Source organism: Triturus cristatus, chromosome 1_1, assembly GCF_964204655.1.
Source record: "Triturus cristatus chromosome 1_1, aTriCri1.1, whole genome shotgun sequence".
Taxonomy (NCBI): Eukaryota; Metazoa; Chordata; class Amphibia; order Caudata; family Salamandridae; genus Triturus; species Triturus cristatus.
Window position 1 is genome coordinate 1,084,533,796 of NC_140579.1, and position 21,574 is coordinate 1,084,555,369.

A 21,574-nucleotide genomic window follows, 5' to 3' on the forward strand; every position below is an offset into this window, starting at 1 on the left:
CACACCGGTCAGATGCGCCCTTCAGGCATTGCCTTGTTGCCCTATAGGCCAGTCCAGCCCCGACTGTACTTCCAGTCTGCTATGACTCATTTTGTGTTTGCTGAGAGTGTCTGTGGTATATTTCTCCTTTTTTTATTGCACTGTGTTCAGCAAGTAATTTGTGCAAATTTAGATTTTTTGACCTGTGCATCGTGTACTGATTCTTTTGAGCCCATGCTTCCCCTGACTCCCTCCCCCCCCCTCCCATTGCTTGTGTTTCCAATTTGAGGATTCTGTTGAGTGCTGCCGTAAAGGGATTCTAGGTCTGACATAGTATTCTAAGCCTTCTGTGGAGAATTATCCCTCACAAGGTCTGCTTTGTTCCCATTGAATATATATATAGATATTTGTACTGAATTCCAGGGGTATATATTTTTTTTAATTAGGCTCGTATTGAATTCCAGCCTGCCCTGACGGCTGTAACAAAAAATCATTATCATTTTTGCCAGGGCAATATTTCATTAATTTGAAGGGCTGTATGAGTGCTAACCTGTATCCTTTACCCATAGTATCTTCTGTGTGAAGCTGTGGACCTGAGCCCCTTACCATAGAGATTGTACCCTTCCTGCCTAGTTAGTGTGTAAGTTGATGTTCTGCTGAGAGCATCGATTCATTCCCAATGCAACAAATTCTATAAGAAAAAATTGTAGCACTGCTAGCTGCGACTCAGCTCAGCGGACGAGTGTGTGCCGCTAACTAGGCCCAGGCTTAATTTCAATTATGCCGGCATATTCTGAGTCATTTGGGTAAATCCACGTTACTCTTTGATGTGGAATTACCGATAATTACAGGATTACTTCTGTTCAAACAATTATGAGGAATATTCGAGGTGGGGGAAATCTTACTGCAAGAGCATATTTGGTGAGTGTGAACTTCCGTTCATGCTCGCTATTCATCTTCTACTGCATTTAGTGCTATTTCTTAAGGCAAAATGTATCCTGACACCCATTTTGGACATGAGGGTGCAACCGGGGGGGGAAATCTCACAGAATTCTTTGGTAATTCCATGTGATTACGCTCACTGAGATACATGAGTTACACCCACACCAAATGCTTTCTCTACGGCCACTAACTTTGCCTGTGCTACAGGTAATCTGCATGGTGCATTGTTGCGATATTTGGGTAGAATATGGAAAGATGTACATTAATGATAATGAGAGAGCTTCAGTAAATAAATGGTTCTGGAGGACTTGTTTTGGCGATGGAGTGTGGAATGGTGTGGGAGCAAAATTGTACCCAAAATCTAGACACCCCATAATGTACCTTAAACAGACCTCCGTCATATCACTGGATGGGAGATGGTGTTACATTTCATGAGGCAATGTGTCCCCACTTTAAGGCACCTCCTCAGGTACCAAAATCAGAAATACAAATCATTAAGTAAATGATGAGGCCCACTCAATAATTGCATTCTAGATCAATGAAGAGTTAGGTTTTATTATATAATTTAAATTAAAGTAATACAGATTCAATGCCATGAAGACTCAAATGCAGAGTATGCAAAAATCAGGAATTATGCTGAGTTCTAAGTGGGCAGCAAAATCAATAGAAAATCGACAGCATCCCTAGTTGCATTCAGAAAATCCCTGGCTCGTCCCTAAAATCGTGGGCTGTATACCTTATTTATACCTATGGAATTAGAGACCACTGTCTGAGCAAATGTAATAAAAATTTATTTTGCACAGGGTTACCATCAAGTTGAAGTCGATGGTAATTGCAATTCCTAAATGCCCAATTCACATTTAGGATTTTTTTTTTGCAGAGTTTTATATAGCGTGAACTTGACCCAAATCGGGTATCAGAGCGCCTTACATAGCACCAGTTACGTTACATAAGGACACACATTCTTTTTTTGTTGTTGTCAGGCATGGGGAGATTAAGTGATTTGCCCAGAATCACAGGATGTTCAGCGTCATTTCCGATACTCAAACCCAGTTCCCCAGATTCGAGGTGGACCGCCCTAGCCGTTAGGCCAACTCCTCTCCCCTTTGCTTTGTATATGTACTTTAGGAATCACAAATAGGGAATCGCTATTTGCTGTTCCTAAATTGCGGTCGCAATTTGCAATTTGTACAGTATAGATCTCGTAAATCTCGACTGGTTTTGGCCGTTTGTACATCTGAAAAGGCCGTTTAGCATTTCTTAATAGGGCAAAATAGCAATTCGGCCTGTTAAGAAATGCTAAATGGCTTTGTACATCTGGGCCTATATGAATAATTATTCAGCCCCCTCTTTGCTAAAGTCACCTGGAGATGCTAGAACATAACTAGATACAAGAACTTTGTTATGTGAATGAATGGGGCATAGTGAACTGGAGGAAAGGCCTTGTGGTTGCTAAAAATCATGGCATAATAAGGAAAAGGTATTGGAGAGCAGACGTACAATAACAGGGGAAATAAACCATCACATTTTAGCTTGACTACATGCTGCAGACTAGTTTGTGAGGAGAGAAGGTGTGCAGGGGAAAACAGGATGAGTGACAGAGATGACTTCCATCTTGGGCAAGATAGTGTTTGCACTAAAATGCAATCTAACCAACATACATCATTAAAACACACTTCTCTAAACATCAGAGACATTTCCTTCTGAAAGCAATAACAATACGTCAGTGTATACATGTAAGCCTAAGTGAATAAATGCATCTGCTCATTGTTATTGATGCACAAAAATAAAAATGAATAACAATCTCTTACAATGGTGAGAAATTGCTGAATGAAAGGGAAGAGTAAGGCATCTAGAGTAGAGAAGCTGTATGGAGCTATATAAAATGACTCAGGAGTGCTCAATAGGAAAGGTGCAGGAATGCTGACGGTGGACAAGCTGTGAAGAATGGTGTAGAAGTTAGGTATGTAACTGAGCTGCAGAACATCATTGGCCAGGATTTTTGTACATGTGGTAGCTGTGTGGATTACTTCAGTAGCATTGAATATGGTGAGCCAGAGGAATGGTGAAGATGGGCTGAGAATGGTCATCTTTGATAGTTAGATCAAGAAGACAGTTGTGTACATTTGTCTTGATGCAGCGAACATGAGAACTTTATCCTCTTTCTCATTGTGTCTCTTTTCTCAGACCGCGAGCGCATTGGACAAGACTCCACATATGAGCAAGAGGGAAAGGTGCAGTTTGTCATCGATGCTGTCTATGCAATGGCATACGCCCTGCATAACATGCACAAGCAGTTGTGTCCGGGGAAGGTTGGGCTCTGCTCCAGAATGGATCCAGTGGATGGCGTCGAGCTGCTCAAGTACATCCGGACCGTCAACTTTTCAGGTTGGCCATCAGGACAAATGTCACCATGATCCTTCTGTTAGGAAATGATAAACATGCAATGAATGCCACTTGGAGGACGTCTGCATAGGTTCACAGTGCCTGAAAAAAAGATCCTCAAGCCAAAGACCTGCTCTGAACTTGTCCCACGTGCCTAGATCTGAGATGTGGGTGTTAGGGAAGGTGGCCAATATGCAAGCCATATATAAAACTGAAAAGTGGCTCTAAACCCATGTATTACCCCCAATCCATTCACAGAGGGACGACAGGGACCCTGATTGCAAGGGACCTGCTGACACATATGGAAATTGTCCACTGGTCACTTCCTGTTAGCGGTATGCCATAATAAGTGGGTGTGCAATCTGCACTTCATTTCACGTAGCAGTCCTCTGAATAATATTTAGCACTACTTGCCTTCCTGGTGTGCAGCCCTTTCTAACTGTAGCCAATCAGAAGGGCACAGTTTGCGCCCAATCCATAATATGATTTAGATCAAGAAAAGGAGTGTACACCCAAACAGAAATTACCAGCCAGTTTGTAATCGGAGGCGAAAATTATCTAGGAAAATACACAGTTTGTGCTCGCCCTTCAGCTTTTGCCTCCCCTTGCCAGCGCTCCCCAAATTACTTCACTCACACCTCCTGTGTTTCCATCCCACACTCTAAATACATTCCCTGCTTCACTCCTTCACTTCTGTTCCCTTATTATTTATTCCCATCCACACAACTGTCTTGCTTCAGGTCATCCCTAATTCCTTTCTCCTAATCTCACTTACGAACATGTCTTTCTCCATTCCACCGCCTGCCTTCTATTCTAAGCCACCATCACTCCACCGCCAAGCATTGCTCTGCATGCTACCTTCCCACCACTGATGTCTGTCTCTATACTCATCCACATACTCTGCGTTTCCTATTCTTTTTCCACTGGCTGTTCTGCTTTCTTTCTACTTCTACATCTCCTCTTCTGCCTCATTCCTCTTTTCTTGTGGCCCGAATTCCTCCCATCCTATCAGTTTCAGTGTTTTTACCTCTTTTCCTAACCCTTCAGTTGCTCTACTTCCCTTAATATTTTGCCACCCTCATTTGCTTCCTCTAGTTGCACCTCCTGCTCTGCTTCTATTCTCCATCAACCACAGGATCAGGTTTCTTTAATGTGGTGAAGGCCCCCAAAAATGTTCCTTAGACTGTCTGCCTGATAGGCACCCAAAGCCCTAGGAACGGTGGTGTCCTTAGGGTTAGCCCTCTTCACCAAAGAGGCTGCAGGGACCTGGGGTGCCGGTGTCTCTAGACACAGTGCACCTCATACTTGTATTTGTTTGCCAAGGTTTAGACCAGCACTGTCAGGGACCACTCTTGTTTATTTCCACGGCTGACGGGGCATATTGGATTCGGTGTGATGGTTCTGGTCACTGAATTTTAGTGGAGATGTAGCGAGGGGCTATTTTTGTGGATATGAGAGGAAATGCCTTTATTCCACTAGAGATTGTGGATAAGACAGAGTTACTCCAATGTAATAAAATGATGAAGAGATCCATAATACTGGGTGTGGGACAAGCAATTCATTAGGAGATGAAGATGTTTATGGTAGCAGCAAACTAGAGGTGTGACACTTCACAGGTGTACTTGCAGCAGCCAGTAGGCCGCTGCTGCAGAATGCAGTTACAGAGCAGGTAGACAGTGGCTCCCAGAAAGGTCTGTCCACCAACATGAACAGGGACATTGTATGTGGTTTCCTGCAAGAAGGGCATCAACAAGCCACTAAGATTGAAGTGGAGGAAGGTGGGTGGATATGGCCTAGCTAATTATTTTGAGTTCATCTTTCAACTCTTCACAGAAGTCCTAAAGGGTGTATTAATCAATTGTTTACTCTAATCTTCAAGATTATATAAAGCATTTTTTTAAGAGAGACATTTTACAGCAGTTCTAGAAATGGGGTCTCTAGGTATGCACCCTCTCCAATTAGGAACCCACACTAGTCAGTGCAGTACACACTAAAAGTTTACCTATGCTCAGCCTCTGGTAGCTTGGCCCAGAGCAGTCAGGCTAACGAGGCAATGTGTAAAGTATTTGTGCATACACACCCACACATACACACACACACACACACACCCACCCCCCCCACACACACACACACACACACACACACACAGTAACACAGTGAAAACACCACAAAAATAACCCCCACCAATTTAGAAAAATAGCAAATATTTATCTTAGTAAAACAAGACCAAAATGACAAAAAGCCAGCATACACAAGTCAATATATGAGTTTTTAAAGATTAAATTAAAGTGCAGTGCTTAGAAGTATATAGCTCCAACTGGGGCTAAATGGTCGAGTTTGACCGGGACAAATCCAAAAGTTCAGTCCAACAGCGATGGAGCTTGAGCTGGATACAGGAATCACACAGACCCCATTACTGTGCCTTAGATGCATTGAAAATCGAAGATGATGCTTGGCGCAGAGGAGTTAAGGCATTGCGGATGCAGGTGATGCATCGGTTCCTAAGGCGGTGCATGGTCGCTGAAGCTTTGCCGTTCTGGGACGATGCGTTACGCAGAGGAGGTGATAGGTCAGGTGCTAGGCCTCAGTTCCTGTAGGTGACGCAGCGTTGATGATGCATTGATTCTACGTCGTCCAAGTCGAACCACTGGGCTGAAGGCAATGGGTTGGTCGAAAAGCAACTCAGTGTCAATGCGTGAGTTTCGCAATGATGCACTGGTTCCGAACGCAATGTGTCGGTTTCTTGGTTGCTGCACCAAATTAGCTTTCAAGGGCCCAGGACCGGATTAGGCACCACTTGGCAGGGCAGGATTCACAGCAGAGGAGCCCAGGTGCTGGTAGCAAGCTGCAGGTGAAGTCTTTAATATCCCTGAGATGTCAGCAACAGGAGGCAAGCTGATTCAAGTCCCTGTAGAACCTTAGAAAGCAGGATGCAGAGAGTAAAGTCCAGTCCTATCACACACAGGCAACAAACATGAGGCAGCAGGCCAACACAGCAAAGCAAGCAGCAACGTGTCAGTCCCTCCTGGCAGCACAGCAGCACTTCTTCCTGGCAGAATGTCCTCAGTCCAGAAGTGATCTGAGTATATGGTGTCAGAAGTCCAGTACTTAAACCCATTTTAACCTTTGAAGTAGTTGGACTTCTAAGAAAGGTCTTTGTCGTGCACAAGACCCTGTCTTTCCTGGCCCTGGCTCCAGACACACTACAGGGAGTATGCAGCTCTATGTGAGAGTGCAGACACATCCCTATTCAGGTGCAAGTGTCAATTCTTCCCACCACTCTAGCTCAGGAAGGCTCATCTGCCTGGTAATGGTGCCATCTTGATATGCAGGGCACACCACAGCTCCCTTTGTATGTGACTGTACTGAGTGAATTCACAAATCCCAAATGTAATCCAACCCAGATGTGTATCTAGGGACATGCAGAGGAACATAATATTTAAAAAAAGAAAATATAAACTTTCTAAAAGTGGCATTTTCAGACCTGCAATTTAAGAAACAACTTCACTAAAATATGTGTTTTTAAATTCGAAGTCCAGAGACACCGAACTCTAGTTTTCTATCTTGTCCCAATGGGAAATTACACTTGTAAAGTATTACAAGGCAGCTACAATTCTAGCTTTTAGTAGAAATAGGTCTTGCTGTAGTGAAAAACAAATTTAGCAGTTTTTCACTACCAGGACACGTAAAACTTAAAAACACATCCTACCTTATAAATACACTGCACCCAGCCCATGGGGCCTAACTTAGGGGTGACTTACATTTAATAAAAGAGAAGGATTGAGCTTACAAATAGGTGAACTTGCCAGGTCGAGATGGCAGTTTAAAACTGCACGCACAGGCTCTGCTGTACAAAGTCTGAGACATGTTTGAAGGGCTACTCATGTGGGTGGCACCGTCAGTGCTGCAGGCCCACTAGTAGCATTTGAATTACAGGCCCTGGGAACATGTAGTGCACTGTACTAGGGATTTATTAGTAAATCAAATATGCTAATCATGGAGAAACCAAATGCCATTACATTTTATACACAGAGCACATGCACTTTAGCAGTGGTCAGCAGTGGGAAGTGCACAGGGTCCTAAAACCTGCAAAAACGAAGTTCAATGCACAGTCAAAAACAAGTGGTCAAAAGATGCCAGGTCTAACAAGCACTGACAACAGGAAGTGGAAAATAGATGTCAACAATCGAGAAGCAATATCTGAATAAATTAGAGGTTATATTGTTTGTAGAAGACCTGGCTATTGATGTCCCTAGATAGATCCTACACCAGTGGGTAAAGTATGTGACCAGCTGCTCTTGACACTTGAGCAGTACATTGGCCTCTGATGTGAGAAGGATACTGGCACACAAGTATTTCAGCATGTTCTTCAATATTTTGGTGCATGCATGGGATGCAAGACATGCACCCTTTAAGGAGACGTCTAAATATTCTGATCAACAGGTTGAGTACCAGAGGACAGAGAGGGCACCAGTTAGTATGGAAAATGAAAGAACCTGCTTTCCATCTGCACAAACTCTGTGTCAATGTTAGAGACAAAATCTTCTGGATTATCATACAATTTGCATGCTGTACGCCACCAGAAGCCAATGCTGGTTGAAGGGTCCCCACCCACTGGTGTCAGTACCTAGTTACTGCCAGGATTCTTCCTACAGTATAAAAAGAGAGAATATTCACTGGACTAATAAACACTGACATGCTATTCATAAATATCTGAAATGCACTTGTGTGCAGCATAGTTACCAAGGTTCTTAGCGTGCTCTAACCAGCAACAGCATTGTTATGAGTAGGCAAGATACCAGTGTAAACAAAGGAGAGATACCTTATGATGGGTTCTTACTCCAGTAGTCATTTTTAGGTAGAGCCCACCAGACAGCACAGCTTTCTGGTTGCAAAAGACCTATTGTGGGCATACCGAGTGCTTACCTGGGCCCAAATGGTTCTCTGTGCCAAAAGGTGTGATCTTTTGACTTTGCCAATGGTTGTTATGTATCCAAATTGAAACCAAGGGCAAATCGCCTCAGTATGGTCAAAGGCAGTCAAGAGAGTAAGTATAAATGTGTCTCTCTGAGGCAGGCTGTTCGCGACTAGAAGCCATCACCACTTGGCTTCCTTTAGAGCAGGACCAGATCAAATATGGAACCATGATGTCAGTAGAGGTGGGAAAGCTAACAAACTACCAGGGCGAGACAACTAACTACTAAGGCAACCTAAAACCTACCAGGGTGAGCCAACAAATTACCAGGGGGAGCTGACAAGCTACCAGGGCGAGCTTATCCAGAGCTCATCCAAGGGCCTGGCTTTTCTTGTTAGAGGGCATGCATGAGCCGAGACCTGACACTGTTTGCCATACAAAACATGCAAAAAACATCAAATAAAATATGATTGTCTCTTCAAAATTCAAAAAAGGGTATTTTTTAACACGTGAAAGTGTTAGCATCATAATACTGAACATTATAGCACTGCACTGAAAAGTACTTAGTAAAAGCGAGAGTTTTTAACTATGAACTTAAAATAATTTCTACCCCTACACCACCTTGGCAACAGTGCCATTAATGAAACTATAAAGGAAGACTATTGTCACGTGAACACTATATGAGGCCTAGATTCTCATAGAACATCATAATCTATTCAATTAAACACAATCGGGTTTTGTACAGTTGGTATTTCGAACTCTTGTATTTGACGGTGCTTTCATATCTAATAGTGAAGAAAAAGGAGGATTCGTAAAAAAAATATGGAAGCTGAAGATCACCCACTGTAGGTAAACGGGGAAGCCGCAATTAATGCAAGTCTTCCGGTTTCACTTAATGTAAATCAGCAACAAAATGGGCATCGGTGTCTCATTTTGTATTTCAAACCTTAATGCTTTGCTTTGCCTCTTGGTGCATGAGGGTAGTGCAAGGGTGGGAGGCAGACGCATCATGAAAACTCAGCTCTTTATGGGCTCGAAGTTCGAACAGGACCTCAAGCTGAGCCAGAGACCGGGTTCAGACCAGAGGCTAACTCGAGTTTCTAGCAGTTCGGCCACCTCTAGATCCCAGCAATTACCAAGTGGTCCTGTCGCTTCGCTACTGAAGATGAAATAGCTTGACAACCTCCAAATATCTATAGCAGCTCCTTCTTTCTGTAAACATATGGCTACGGGCTGAGTATTCCTCACTTGCTTTCTGGTAGCCAGGCCCTGGTGCTCCGGATGGTACTGACAGGATACATACATCCATGGTCGGACTGAGACAGACATAGACCTGGGCAACAAACTAAAAGTGGCCCCTATTAGCGCATCAGAGAGCTCAAAAGTGGCCCATGTTCTAGAATCAGACCAGTTTTGTACATGTAAAAGACATGCTTCATAGGTGTTTGCAAGATATGGGAGACTGCATGCATTTGTGTGGGACAGTGCTTGTTATATTATCAGAGCAATCCAAAAGACAAACTGGCCTACGAGAGCATAAAACAGTATCACAAAAAGTCAACCTATGCAGACCTTCAGGCACTGCCAGATTGCCCTACAGGCCAGTCTAGCCATGCTTACACCCATTCAACTGCTGAACTGTAGGGACCCAGTGTAGGAGCCTGCCCTAGAGTAGTCTCGCGCCTGGGTTACATAACACTAATGTTTCAGTTTGTGGATTTCAGGGTCTCGAAGGGCGCCCTCTCCTGGGTGCTGGTGCATTGAAAGAGATATTGGTATGTTCAAATAGGGTGTGGATGACCACTGGTCTCCCAGGAAGACATACATAACTGCCAACTTGAAGAACATTCTCACTGTGTGAGGAGGGGGTGTGGTCTCGTGCTGAGAAGCACCTAGGAGGCACTTTTTAACCCCACCCCCAAACCCCCTCCTCCCACATAAAAAAAACCTTGCTGGGTCTGGTGCCGATGTCCCGGGGTGTTTTCACACTCCTATAGGAACATCGGTCATTCAAAGCCTCGTAAAACAAGCTGGAAATACACTATTTAGAATGATTTTCAGCTTATTTTCCCTGCCACCGTGTGATAACAGCTCCTCACCGGGTGATGTGTAATGGGAGCAGATATCGTGTGTCACACGGTGGCACCAAATGAGTTGGCAGGTATGGACATGTAATGGTGAACACGACAAAACAGTGACTAGCTTGCTTGTATCTAGACATAGTGCCTTGTGATGGATGAGTAATGACACATAGTATCACCATTGGCATCCTTTCCCACCCCACCAACATAACAAATATGCAAATAAATAAATACACAAGACATTTTTTTTGTTTGGGTAAAGTTGCTGCAGGTTTATTACATACACCGTTAAGTAATAGGTGGGTTATCTTATGGGCGATCCAAGGGCAGGCAACCAACTGGGCCCCCTGCCCGCCTGATGAGCCAGGCAGCACTGGGGCAAACCCCACCTGTAATGCCCTTACTGGTGATCCTCTTCCCGGATCACGTGACACTTGGTCCCTTCTTACTCACGCCCCTTTCAAGGCAGAGCGTAGCAAAGCAAACACCCGGTTGTTCAGGCCCACAACCGCCCGAAGGACTAACAGGGCGCTAACACGGTTTTCCAGGAACCTCACATGAGGCTCCTGGGATTTGGCTCTGGCACCCCCTATGGTGCCGCACAGAGGTACCTTTCTGTAACGCCCTGCTTCTAGATCGCCCTGTAACTCCGCCTGCAATATTAAAGAAAACATTACAACATTCTCTGCCTCCTGCCTGCTACAAACTACGCCGGGTAAGCGGTAGGGTGGGAGACGGCGTGTCGGGCGCGCAAAAGAGGGCGCTAAAATGGTGGGGGAGGCATATATACCCTCCACCAAGTCCTGGCGCCCAGGAAGTGATGCCCCTAGCGCGCCCCGACCAGGCTGGGGGGACTCTACCCAGAGTCCCTGCCCCTGATGGGGGCGGGGGGTGTGGGGTGCACAGGTGACACTAGAATGCTGACCTCTCTAGTGGCCCCCTGCTGGGGACTCAGCCAGCCACATAGTATCACCATTGGCATCCTTTCCCACCCCTCCAACATAACATATATACAAATAAATAAATACACAACACATTTTTTTGGTTTGGGTAAAGTTGCTGCAGGTTTATTACATACACCGTTATGTAATAGGTGGGTTATCTTACGGGCGATCCAAGGGCAGGCAACCAACTGGCTGCCTGCCCGCCTGATGAGCCAGGCAGCACTGGGGCGAACCCCACCTGTGCTGCCCTTACTGGTGATCCTCTTCCCGGATCACATGACACTTGGTCACTTATTACTCACGCCCCTTTCAAGCTCTGGAGGTGGCCACCGTCGCCGCCAGAGCCCCCCACCAAAACAGCTATGGTCTTACCTGCAACCTCTCCTCTCTAGACCCTCCCGCAAATCTTAGAAGAAAGGGAAACATTCCTACCGGAGATAAATGAACACCATCTATCTCACGATAGCCCTTGACGTTAGCCTGAATCGGCTAGTGTTGATGAAACCAAGGCCCCTTTGGCCTGTGACTTGTGCAATTAACTATTCACCCTTCTGTGTGAAAGTTCCACTGCCTCACATGACTCCACCCCGTGCCAACTCTGGGCGGAAAGAATTCAGACACTATGGCACACATTTCCCCATCTATTTGCTGATCTCACCTAGCTGCTGCCCTTCTAGCACCGTGTGTGTCTGGACACCTGTGTCTCCCATCTCTGGGTCAGCAGCCCACTAGTTAGGATACCGCTCCTTCACCCGCCTGCCTGCTTTGGGCGAGAAGGAATATACTTAACATATGCAAAGTCCCTTTGCTTGCTAAATCATGACACACATGAATGTTCATAGATGGCGAATGTGACAATGAGCAAGGCTGACCTCCAGCACTTCCCCTGCATCCCTTATTCCTTATGGGAATTTTGCCCGCTTAGCTCCGTCTGTGGTGAAACCCCCTAGGCATACCGTTAGCCAATCTGTCTGATTTGCACAGTGCGCACTGTCTGCAATATGGTGCCTAACATTCAAGAATGGCTAAGTCCTACTTTACCCCCCTCCTAGAATATTCCCAAATGGGGGGAGTGGGGGGGGAGACCCACTGTCAACCCGGAGCATCCTCAGCGGTGGAAAATTACCTGCTCCGTCAAACTTAAGTTTTTGTTGAACACTGGACGTGCCAAATGTTCTATTGACATAGTAGCCCATTGTGCTTGACACCTTGTTACCCCATTTATTGGGACGGCAGCACACTATGGTGCCGATCACGATCCTGTAAAAACCGGGTACGAACCGTCGGACGGAGCATATTCTCCGTCCGACGCGTACCCGGTCGTCAAAACTTACAAACATGGAATTACGAATCGCACGGAAACTCCATTTCCGTGCGATTCGTACAAAACCCCGTCCGACGAAAATAAACATACAAATGCGATCCGGGAAAGCGCCGACGTGACGTCGGGACGCACGCAGCCTGCCATTCACAAACCAGGAATTACGATTCGCACCGACGTCATCCCGCACGGTGAATATTTTCCGGCTGCCAAAAACTGCCGGGAAATCAGGACGACGCGAACAAGGAGTACCTGCACGCGACGGACAGACATGGACCCGCACCTACGTGTCATCCCGGCCCTCATAGCAGTCGACCTCCTCTACAGGTTCGGACGCAGACGCCGCAGAAGGTCAGAACAACAAAGGGAGGGGGGAAAGGGGGGGGGCAGGACCAGGGGCAGGCCACAAAACCCCCACCAAAGTCACACAGCACACATGCCCTGGACATACCTGACACCCAGGCCCTGGTCACTACGAGGGGGTGGGGGTGTGTCCAGCAAAGCCAGCGTCCGCCACAACGGAAGTGCTTGACGACGTGAACCGGCAACACAACAATACAGGTACGTCCCGTACCCACGCCTTAAGAGCGTGGGTGCGAGTCGTACCCCGCCCACACCTACGTCATCCCAACAATGGCGGGAAGGCTGTACCCACGTGGCAAAGGCCTGGGTACGGCCCGCACAAGCATCACATAGCGTGGGGACGGATATGTACGGCCCGTACCCCCACCCCCGTATGCATGGAGCGTACCCCCACCCCAACAGTGTAAGTACGACCCGTACCCTCACCCACAGACGTATGGAGCGTACCCCCCACCCCAACAGTGTAAGTATGACCCGTACCCTCACCCGCGTACGTATGGAGCGTACCCCCCATGCCAATAGTGTACGTACAGACCGTACCCCCACCCCGTATGCATGGAGCGTACCCCCCACCCCAACAGTGTAAGTACGAACTGTACCCCATCCGCGTATGTATGGAGCGTACCCCCCACCCCAACAGTGTAAGTACGACCCGTAACCCCACCCGCGGACGTATGGAGCGTACCCCCCACCCCAACAGTGTAAGTACGACCCGTACCCTCACCCGCGGACGTATGGAGCGTACCCCCACCCCAACAGTGTAAGTACGACCCGTACCCTCACCCGCAGACATATGGAGCGTACCCCCACCCCAACAGTGTAAGTACGACCCGTACCCTCACCCGCGGACGTATGGAGCGTACCCCCATGCCAATAGTGTACGTACGGACCGTACCCCCACCCCGTATGCATGGAGCGTACCCCCCACCCCAACAGTGTAAGTATGACCCGTACCCTCACCCGCATACGTATGGAGCGTACCCCCCATGCCAATAGTGTACGTACGGACCGTACCCCTACCCCGGATGCATGGAGCGTACCCCCACCCCCAACAGTGTAAGTACGACCCGTACCCTCACCCGCGTACGTATGGAGCGTACCCCCCATGCCAATAGTGTACGTACGGACCGTACCCTCACCCGCGTACGTATGGAGCGTACCCCCCATGCCAATAGTGTACGTACGGACCGTACCCCCACACCGTATGCATGGAGCGTACCCCCACCCCAACAGTGTAAGTACGACCCGTAACCCCACCCGCGTATGCATGGAGCGAACCCACACACGTGTATGTTCTAAGCGTCCATTTTGTTAAATAGGAGGGGTGTGTGCAGAGTCCTCCCAGCAGTGCCCAGAGACAGGAGGGGTGGGTGCCTAACACTACCAGCAGTGCCCAGAGACAGGAGGGGTGGGTGCAGAGTCCTCCCAGCAGTGCCCAGAGACAGGAGGGGTGGGTGCAGAGTCCTCCCAGCAGTGCCCAGACACAGGAGGGGTGTGTGCAGAGTCCTCCCAGCAGTGCCAAGAGACAGGAGGGGTGTGTGCAGAGTCCTCCCAGCAGTGCCCAGAGACAGGAGGGGTGTGTGCAGAGTCCTCCCAGCAGTGCCCAGACACAGGAGGGGTGGGTGCCTAACACTACAAGCAGTGCCCAGAGACAGGAGGGGTGTGTGCCTATCACTCCCAGCAGTGCCCAGACACAGGAGGGGTGGGTACAGAGTCCTCCCAGCAGTGCCCAGAGACAGGAGGGGTGTGTGCAGAGTCCTCCCAGCAGTGCCCAGACACAGGAGGGGTGGGTGCCTAACACTACCAGCAGTGCCCAGAGACAGGAGGGGTGGGTGCAGAGTCCTCCCAGCAGTGCCCAGACACAGGAGGGGTGGGTGCAGAGTCCTCCCAGCAGTGCCCAGAGACAGGAGGGGTGTGTGCAGAGTCCTCCCAGCAGTGCCCAGACACAGGAGGGGTGTGTGCAGAGTCCTCCCAGCAGTGCCCAGAGTCAGGAGGGGTGTGTGCCTATCACTCCCAGCAGTTCCCAGAGACAGGAGGGGTGTGTGCCTATCACTCCTAGCAGTGCCCAGAGACAGGAGGGGTGTGTGCCTATCACTCCCAGCACTGCCCAGACACAGGAGGGGTGGGTGCAGAGTCCTCCAAGCAGTGCCCAGACACAGAAGGGGTGGGTGCCTAACACTCCCAGCAGTGCCCAGAGACAGGAGGGGTGGGTGCCTAACACTACCAGCAGTGCCCAGAGACAGGAGGGGTGGGTGCAGAGTCCTCCCAGCAGTGCCCAGAGACAGGAGGGGTGTGTGCAGAGTCCTCCCAGCAGTGCCCAGACACAGGAGGGGTGTGTGCAGAGTCCTCCCAGCAGTGCCCAGAGACAGGAGGGGCGTGTGCAGAGTCCTCCCAGCAGTGCCCAGAGACAGGAGGGGTGTGTGCAGAGTCCTCCCAGCAGTGCCCAGACACAGGAGGGGTGGGTGCCTAACACTACCAGCAGTGCCCAGAGACAAGAGGGGTGTGTGCCTATCACTCCCAGCAGTGCCTAGACACAGGAGGGGTGGGTGCAGAGTCCTCCCAGCAGTGCCCAGACACAGGAGGGGTGGGTGCAGAGTCCTCCCAGCAGTGCCCAGAGACAGGAGGGGTGTGTGCAGAGTCTTCCCAGCAGTGCCCAGACACAGGAGGGGTGGGTGCCTAACACTACCAGCAGTGCCCAGAGACAGGAGGGGTGGGTGCAGAGTCCTCCCAGCAGTGCCCAGACACAGGAGGGGTGGGTGCAGAGTCCTCCCAGCAGTGCCCAGAGACAGGAGGGGTGTGTGCAGAGTCCTCCCAGCAGTGCCCAGACACAGGAGGGGTGTGTGCAGAGTCCTCCCAGCAGTGCCCAGAGACAGGAGGGGTGTGTGCCTATCACTCCCAGCAGTGCCCAGAGACAGGAGGGGTGTGTGCCTATCACTCCCAGCAGTGCCCAGACACAGGAGGGGTGGGTGCAGAGTCCTCCCAGCAGTGCTCAGAGACAGGAGGGGTGTGTGCAGATTCCTCCCAGCAGTGCTCAGGCACAGGAGGGGTGTGTGCCTAACACTACCAGCAGTGCCCAGAGACAGGAGGGGTGGGTGCAGAGTCCTCCCAGCAGTGCCCAGACACAGGAGGGGTGGGTGCAGAGTCCTCCCAGCAGTGCCCAGAGACAGGAGGAGTGTGTGCAGAGTCCTCCCAGCAGTGCCCAGACACAGGAGGGGTGTGTGCAGAGTCCTCCCAGCAGTGCCCAGAGACAGGAGGGGTGTGTGCCTATCACTCCCAGCAGTGCCCAGAGACAGGAGGGGTGTGTGCCTATCACTCCCAGCAGTTCCCAGACACAGGAGGGGTGTGTGCCTATCACTCCCAGCAGTGCCCAGACACAGGAGGGGTGGGTGCAGAGTCCTCCCAGCAGTGCTCAGAGACAGGAGGGGTGTGTGCAGAGTCCTCCCAGCAGTGCTCAGACACAGGAGGGGTGTGTGCCTAACACTACCAGCAGTGCCCAGAGACAGGAGGGGTGGGTGCAGAGTCCTCCCAGCAGTGCCCAGACACAGGAGGGGTGGGTGCAGAGTCCTCCCAGCAGTGCCCAGAGACAGGAGGGGTGTGTGCAGAGTCCTCTCAGCAGTGCCCAGACACAGGAGGGGTGTGTGCAGAGTCCTCCCAGCAGTGCCCAGAGACAGGAGGGGTGTGTGCCTATCACTCCCAGCAGTGCCCAGAGACAGGAGGGGTGTGTGCCTATCACTCCCAGCAGTGCCCAGAGACAGGAGGGGTGTGTGCAGAGTCCTCCCAGCAGTGCCCAGACACAGGAGGGGTGTGTGCAGAGTCCTCCCAGCAGTGCCCAGAGACAGGAGGGGTGTGTGCCTATCACTCCCAGCAGTGCCCAGAGACAGGAGGGGTGTGTGCCTATCACTCCCAGCAGTGCCCAGAGACAGGAGGGGTGTGTGCCTATCACTCCCAGCAGTGCCCAGACACAGGAGGGGTGGGTGCAGAGTCCTCCCAGCAGTGCTCAGAGACAGGAGGGGTGTGTGCAGAGTCCTCCCAGCAGTGCTCAGACACAGGAGGGGTGTGTGCCTAACACTACCAGCAGTGCCCAGAGACAGGAGGGGTGGGTGCAGAGTCCTCCCAGCAGTGCCCAGACACAGGAGGGGTGGGTGCAGAGTCCTCCCAGCAGTGCCCAGAGACAGGAGGGGTGTGTGCAGAGTCCTCTCAGCAGTGCCCAGACACAGGAGGGGTGTGTGCAGAGTCCTCCCAGCAGTGCCCAGAGACAGGAGGGGTGTGTGCCTATCACTCCCAGCAGTGCCCAGAGACAGGAGGGGTGTGTGCCTATCACTCCCAGCAGTGCCCAGAGACAGGAGGGGTGTGTGCCTATCACTCCCAGCAGTGCCCAGACACAGGAGGGGTGGGTGCAGAGTCCTCCCAGCAGTGCCCGGACACAGGAGGGGTGTGTGCCTATCACTCCCAGCAGTGCCCAGAGACAGGAGGGGTGGGTGCAGAGTCCTCCCAGCAGTGCCCAGACACAGGAGGGGTGGGTGCCTAACACTACCAGCAGTGCCCAGAGACAGGAAGGGTGTGTGCAGAGTCCTCCCAGCAGTGCCCAGAGACAGGAGGGGTGTGTGCAGAGTCCTCCCAGTAGTGCCCAGAGACAGGAGGGGTGTGTGCCTATCACTCCCAGCAGTACCCAGAGACAGGTGCGGTGTGTGCCTATCACTCCCAGCAGTGCCCAGACACAGGAGGGGTGGGTGCAGAGTCCTCCCAGCAATGCCCAGACACAGGAGGGGTGTGTGCCTATCACTCCCAGCAGTGCCCAGAGACAGGAGGGGTGGGTGCAGAGTCCTCCCAGCAGTGCCCAGACACAGGAGGGGTGGGTGCCTAACACTCCCAGCAGTGCCCAGAGACAGGAGGGGTGGGTGCAGAGTCCTCCCAGCAGTGCCCAGAGACAGGAGGGGTGTGTGCAGAGTCCTCCCAGCAGTGCCCAGACACAGGAGGGGTGTGTGCAGAGTCCTCCCAGCAGTGCCCAGAGACAGGAGGGGTGTGTGCAGAGTCCTCCCAGCAGTGCCCAGAGACAGGAGGGGTGTGTGCAGAGTCCTCCCAGCAGTGCCCAGGGACAGGAGGGGTGTGTGCAGAGTCCTCCCAGCAGTGCCCAGACACAGGAGGGGTGTGTGCCTATCACTCCCAGAAGCGCCCAGACACAGGAGGGGTGTGTGCAGAGTCCTCCCAGCAGTGCCCAGAGACAGGAGGGGTGGGTGCAGAGTCCTCCCAGCAGTGCCCAGACACTGGAGGGGTGGGTGCAGAGGCCCCCAGCATTGCCCATGGAAAAAAATAAGGGTGGAGTACCCACAGATCCAATTGCCACAATTGTCAGTCAGGTGCACAAAGACCCTGCAGTACATGTAACACATGTGTGCGAGGCTGGGAGTACACACATGCATACAGCCTAAAAGGGAACATGTCCACATGAAGTCATGTCAACAGACTACATACACAAGTACAGTGATCACCAAGGATGCCACGAATGATGCAGGTGGAGACATCGCTCTGCATGCATGGCCAAAGTTGAAGGGGTCCGTCACACACCCAGCTAATGTACACACAGCTCACCGCTCAATATTGGGAACACCCTGCAGGGAAGATGTCAGGTTACACAGAGGAAGGAATACACCTTGGGACAATTTCACCATGCAGTAACTGCTTACATGAACAGAGAAACCTAGCTAACACCTTGTGATGGCACACAGATACCAGGGTCCCCCCTATGACCAGCACACTACTACATTTCCCACACACCCAACACATGATCACCACCCAAAATCACGTAGCAGCCCCACCAACAGCAACACCACAAAAGCAGTAGTGTTCTAAGGAAAAAAAAAAGGCTTTATTCAGCATTTCCAAATAATGTGTGTGTGGATCAAGTTCAATATTTACAAAGCCCATAGGGCAGTCCATGAGTCACAGCTGGATGGGGGACACAGTGGGACGCGTGTCCCCTAGCTTGCCTGCACATTCAGACTCCTTCGTCTTCCACAGCGGGGAGGGCATCATGTGGGGGGGAAGGACCAGGCACCGCAGGGACATGAGGGCGAAGGGTAGGCGTCGTGGGTGCAGGGATGGAGGACTCCACCACAGGGGGTGGGGCAGGGCCAAAGGCGGAGGCCAGGATCTCGCTGCACACCTTATCAAGGTCCTCCAGCGTCTCCCCTGCACCCGAAGGAACCACAGGCCCCAAGGAGGGGGGGGGGGCTGAGGGATGGGTCGCAGCGCCACTGGGGGAGGGTGCGGACAGGGGGGGGACTCAACCACCCTGACTGGGGACTCCCTTGACCGCTTGCGGGGTGGTGTCACAGTGGGGCTCAGGGACAGAGAGGCCATGAAGGAGTCCTTGCCGGATATGTGGCCAGGAGAGCTGAGGGGAGGGGATTTGGAGGGAGTGGATTGGGTGGAATGCGGACTCCCACTCTGGCTGCATGACTTACGTTTGCCCCCCGACCCAGTGGGTGTGCCTACTTCACCCTGTGTGTGCGTGCCAGGAGGAGTGCGTATGACCTTCCCTGCTGGTGTGGTGCCTGTGTCTGTTGTGGTGGGTGCATGCTGACGTCTGGGTGTACGTGGGACAGGCATGGGAGTGGGAAGTGTGGATGGGGCAGGGGTAGGGGGTGGGACGTAGCGCTGCAGGAGACCCACTGCTGCAGTCAGTGTCAAGTCGATGGACCTCAGCAACTGCTGTTGGTCAGCCTGCGATGAAAAAATGCCCTCCAAGTATGCCTCCATGTTGTGCAGCACTTGGCTGTGGCCATAGAGGACATTAAGGATCGCAGCCTGACCAACCTGCAACTGCCGCTGGATGTCCACAGACTCGGCATTGGTGGCAGCAGTGGAGACAGGGGCAGGGGGTGCGGCGCCTGGCAGGAAGGAGACATGTGGTGACCGGGCACGCTGGGAAGGGACACGAGCAAGTGGGAGGCGGCTGATGGCAATGGAGGGGGCGGGGTGCGATGTTGTGCCGCTGTCAGCTGGTGGTGCAGCCTCCGCCCACTCGGAGAGATCATCTTTGGACCCGTCAGCTTCATATTCTGTCGTGCCAGTGGACAGGTCCTCGGCCTCACTCTCCTCCGCCTCAATGTGCCAGCCACGATGTCAACGCTGGCACTGGTGCTCGGTCCCGCCGCTCCGTCTGTGCTCATGTCTCCCTCCGTGTCCCCCGACGATGCTGTGGGCAAGGTGAAGAGACAGCAATTAATCACACACCTGTATACATATGTCACATGAGTCCAATCTACATAGGTTACAGTGCATAGCCTGCTAAGAAAGATCAGTAACATCTACAAAACAAGGTACAGATGTAGGGCATGCAACACACAGTTGGTTGACCCACCATGCCAAAGAAAATCCATGGAGAGCATGACACAATAGCAAATGACATGAAATGGAGTTTGACATAGGAGCCAGGCCCTGGGGACAATCCAGCACTGCATCTGCACCACACAGCGTTGGCGAAAATAGGGATGAGGAGGGACCATATCCATTAACTTGAGGCACATGCTGCATAGGTAATACTGAAAACATGCCCACCATGACTGGCTCACTGCACCTTGAGTGTATGTCCAGACAAACATCACACACTGGCCAGACCTAGCAAGGAGAATTCTGGTTTTGACATGTAGGCTTGGCCCGCACCAACCACCCCCTACATGAGAAAATTTGTTGAGACACAGGTGGCACTTACATCTCTTAGTCTGGGTGAAATACACAGGGGCTGTATAAATGCAAGATTGGACGCCAAATTCCCAAGGTGCGCCTGTCCAAATAATCATGTACAAATGGTCATCATCAGATGATTGTAACAAGACAAACAGGCACTGGCCACTGTGACTATGAACAAGGAAAATCAGGTCAGGCTGTACAGTGGACACTTGTACTACATTTCACGTCAATATACATGGTGCCAGGGGACAATGGCACAGAGCACAACCTATGCTGTAGACACTGGGAGTGTCCACATTTTGTGATGACACACATGACACCTATGAACATATGCCCCAGGGGACAGCAGTGGCCACACAACTCCATGGTCCTGAATGGGAATGACTGCAACACACGCCACCATCCCTGCACTATGCATATCGCACACTCATGCACATCATGTCACAGGCCACAACATAGGACATGCGCGCTGTAAGGCATGACACTTGAGAGACTAACACCCATGTCTGGACTCAGCATCAGTGCCAACTGACATGGAACCCACATGTACTGAACTGGACAGGGCACAGGCAAGGTCCCCAAACCTGTTACACACCACCCCCACACATGATGCTACAGGCATAGTTCACGTGGAGAAAGCGCCAGCCTACATTACCTTGTGAAGGAGTGACTACACACAGACCAGGGAACACATTGCAAGGAGGGGAAGGGAGGCAGGAGAGCACAGCTATACTGTGGGTAACTGGATCTGCACAGCACCTTTAAACCCTGGCAGTGTATCCATGCAACTGTGCACTTACAAATGCTGGTGACACACAACAAACACACATGTACCTACCCCCTTCCTGCTGCTGATTCTCCTGTAAGCGCCTCTCCAAGTCTGGAAATACCACCGCCAGCACACGCTTGTGGATGTGGGTCAGACGGCGGTGCCCCCGGTTCTTATGGGTCT

The 21,574-nt window shown here is 51.0% G+C and overlaps 1 protein-coding gene across 1 annotated transcript in view; it reads left to right on the forward strand.

The window, feature by feature from the left end:
• LOC146871592 (metabotropic glutamate receptor 4-like) overlaps positions 1-21,574 on the forward strand; it is a 2,887,050-nt gene that overhangs the window by 1,758,710 nt on the left and 1,106,766 nt on the right. Inside the window, exon 8 of the mRNA XM_085647231.1 lies at positions 3,109-3,309. Coding sequence (XP_085503357.1) covers positions 3,109-3,309 — 201 coding nt within the window. The remainder of the gene's footprint in view (positions 1-3,108; positions 3,310-21,574) is intronic.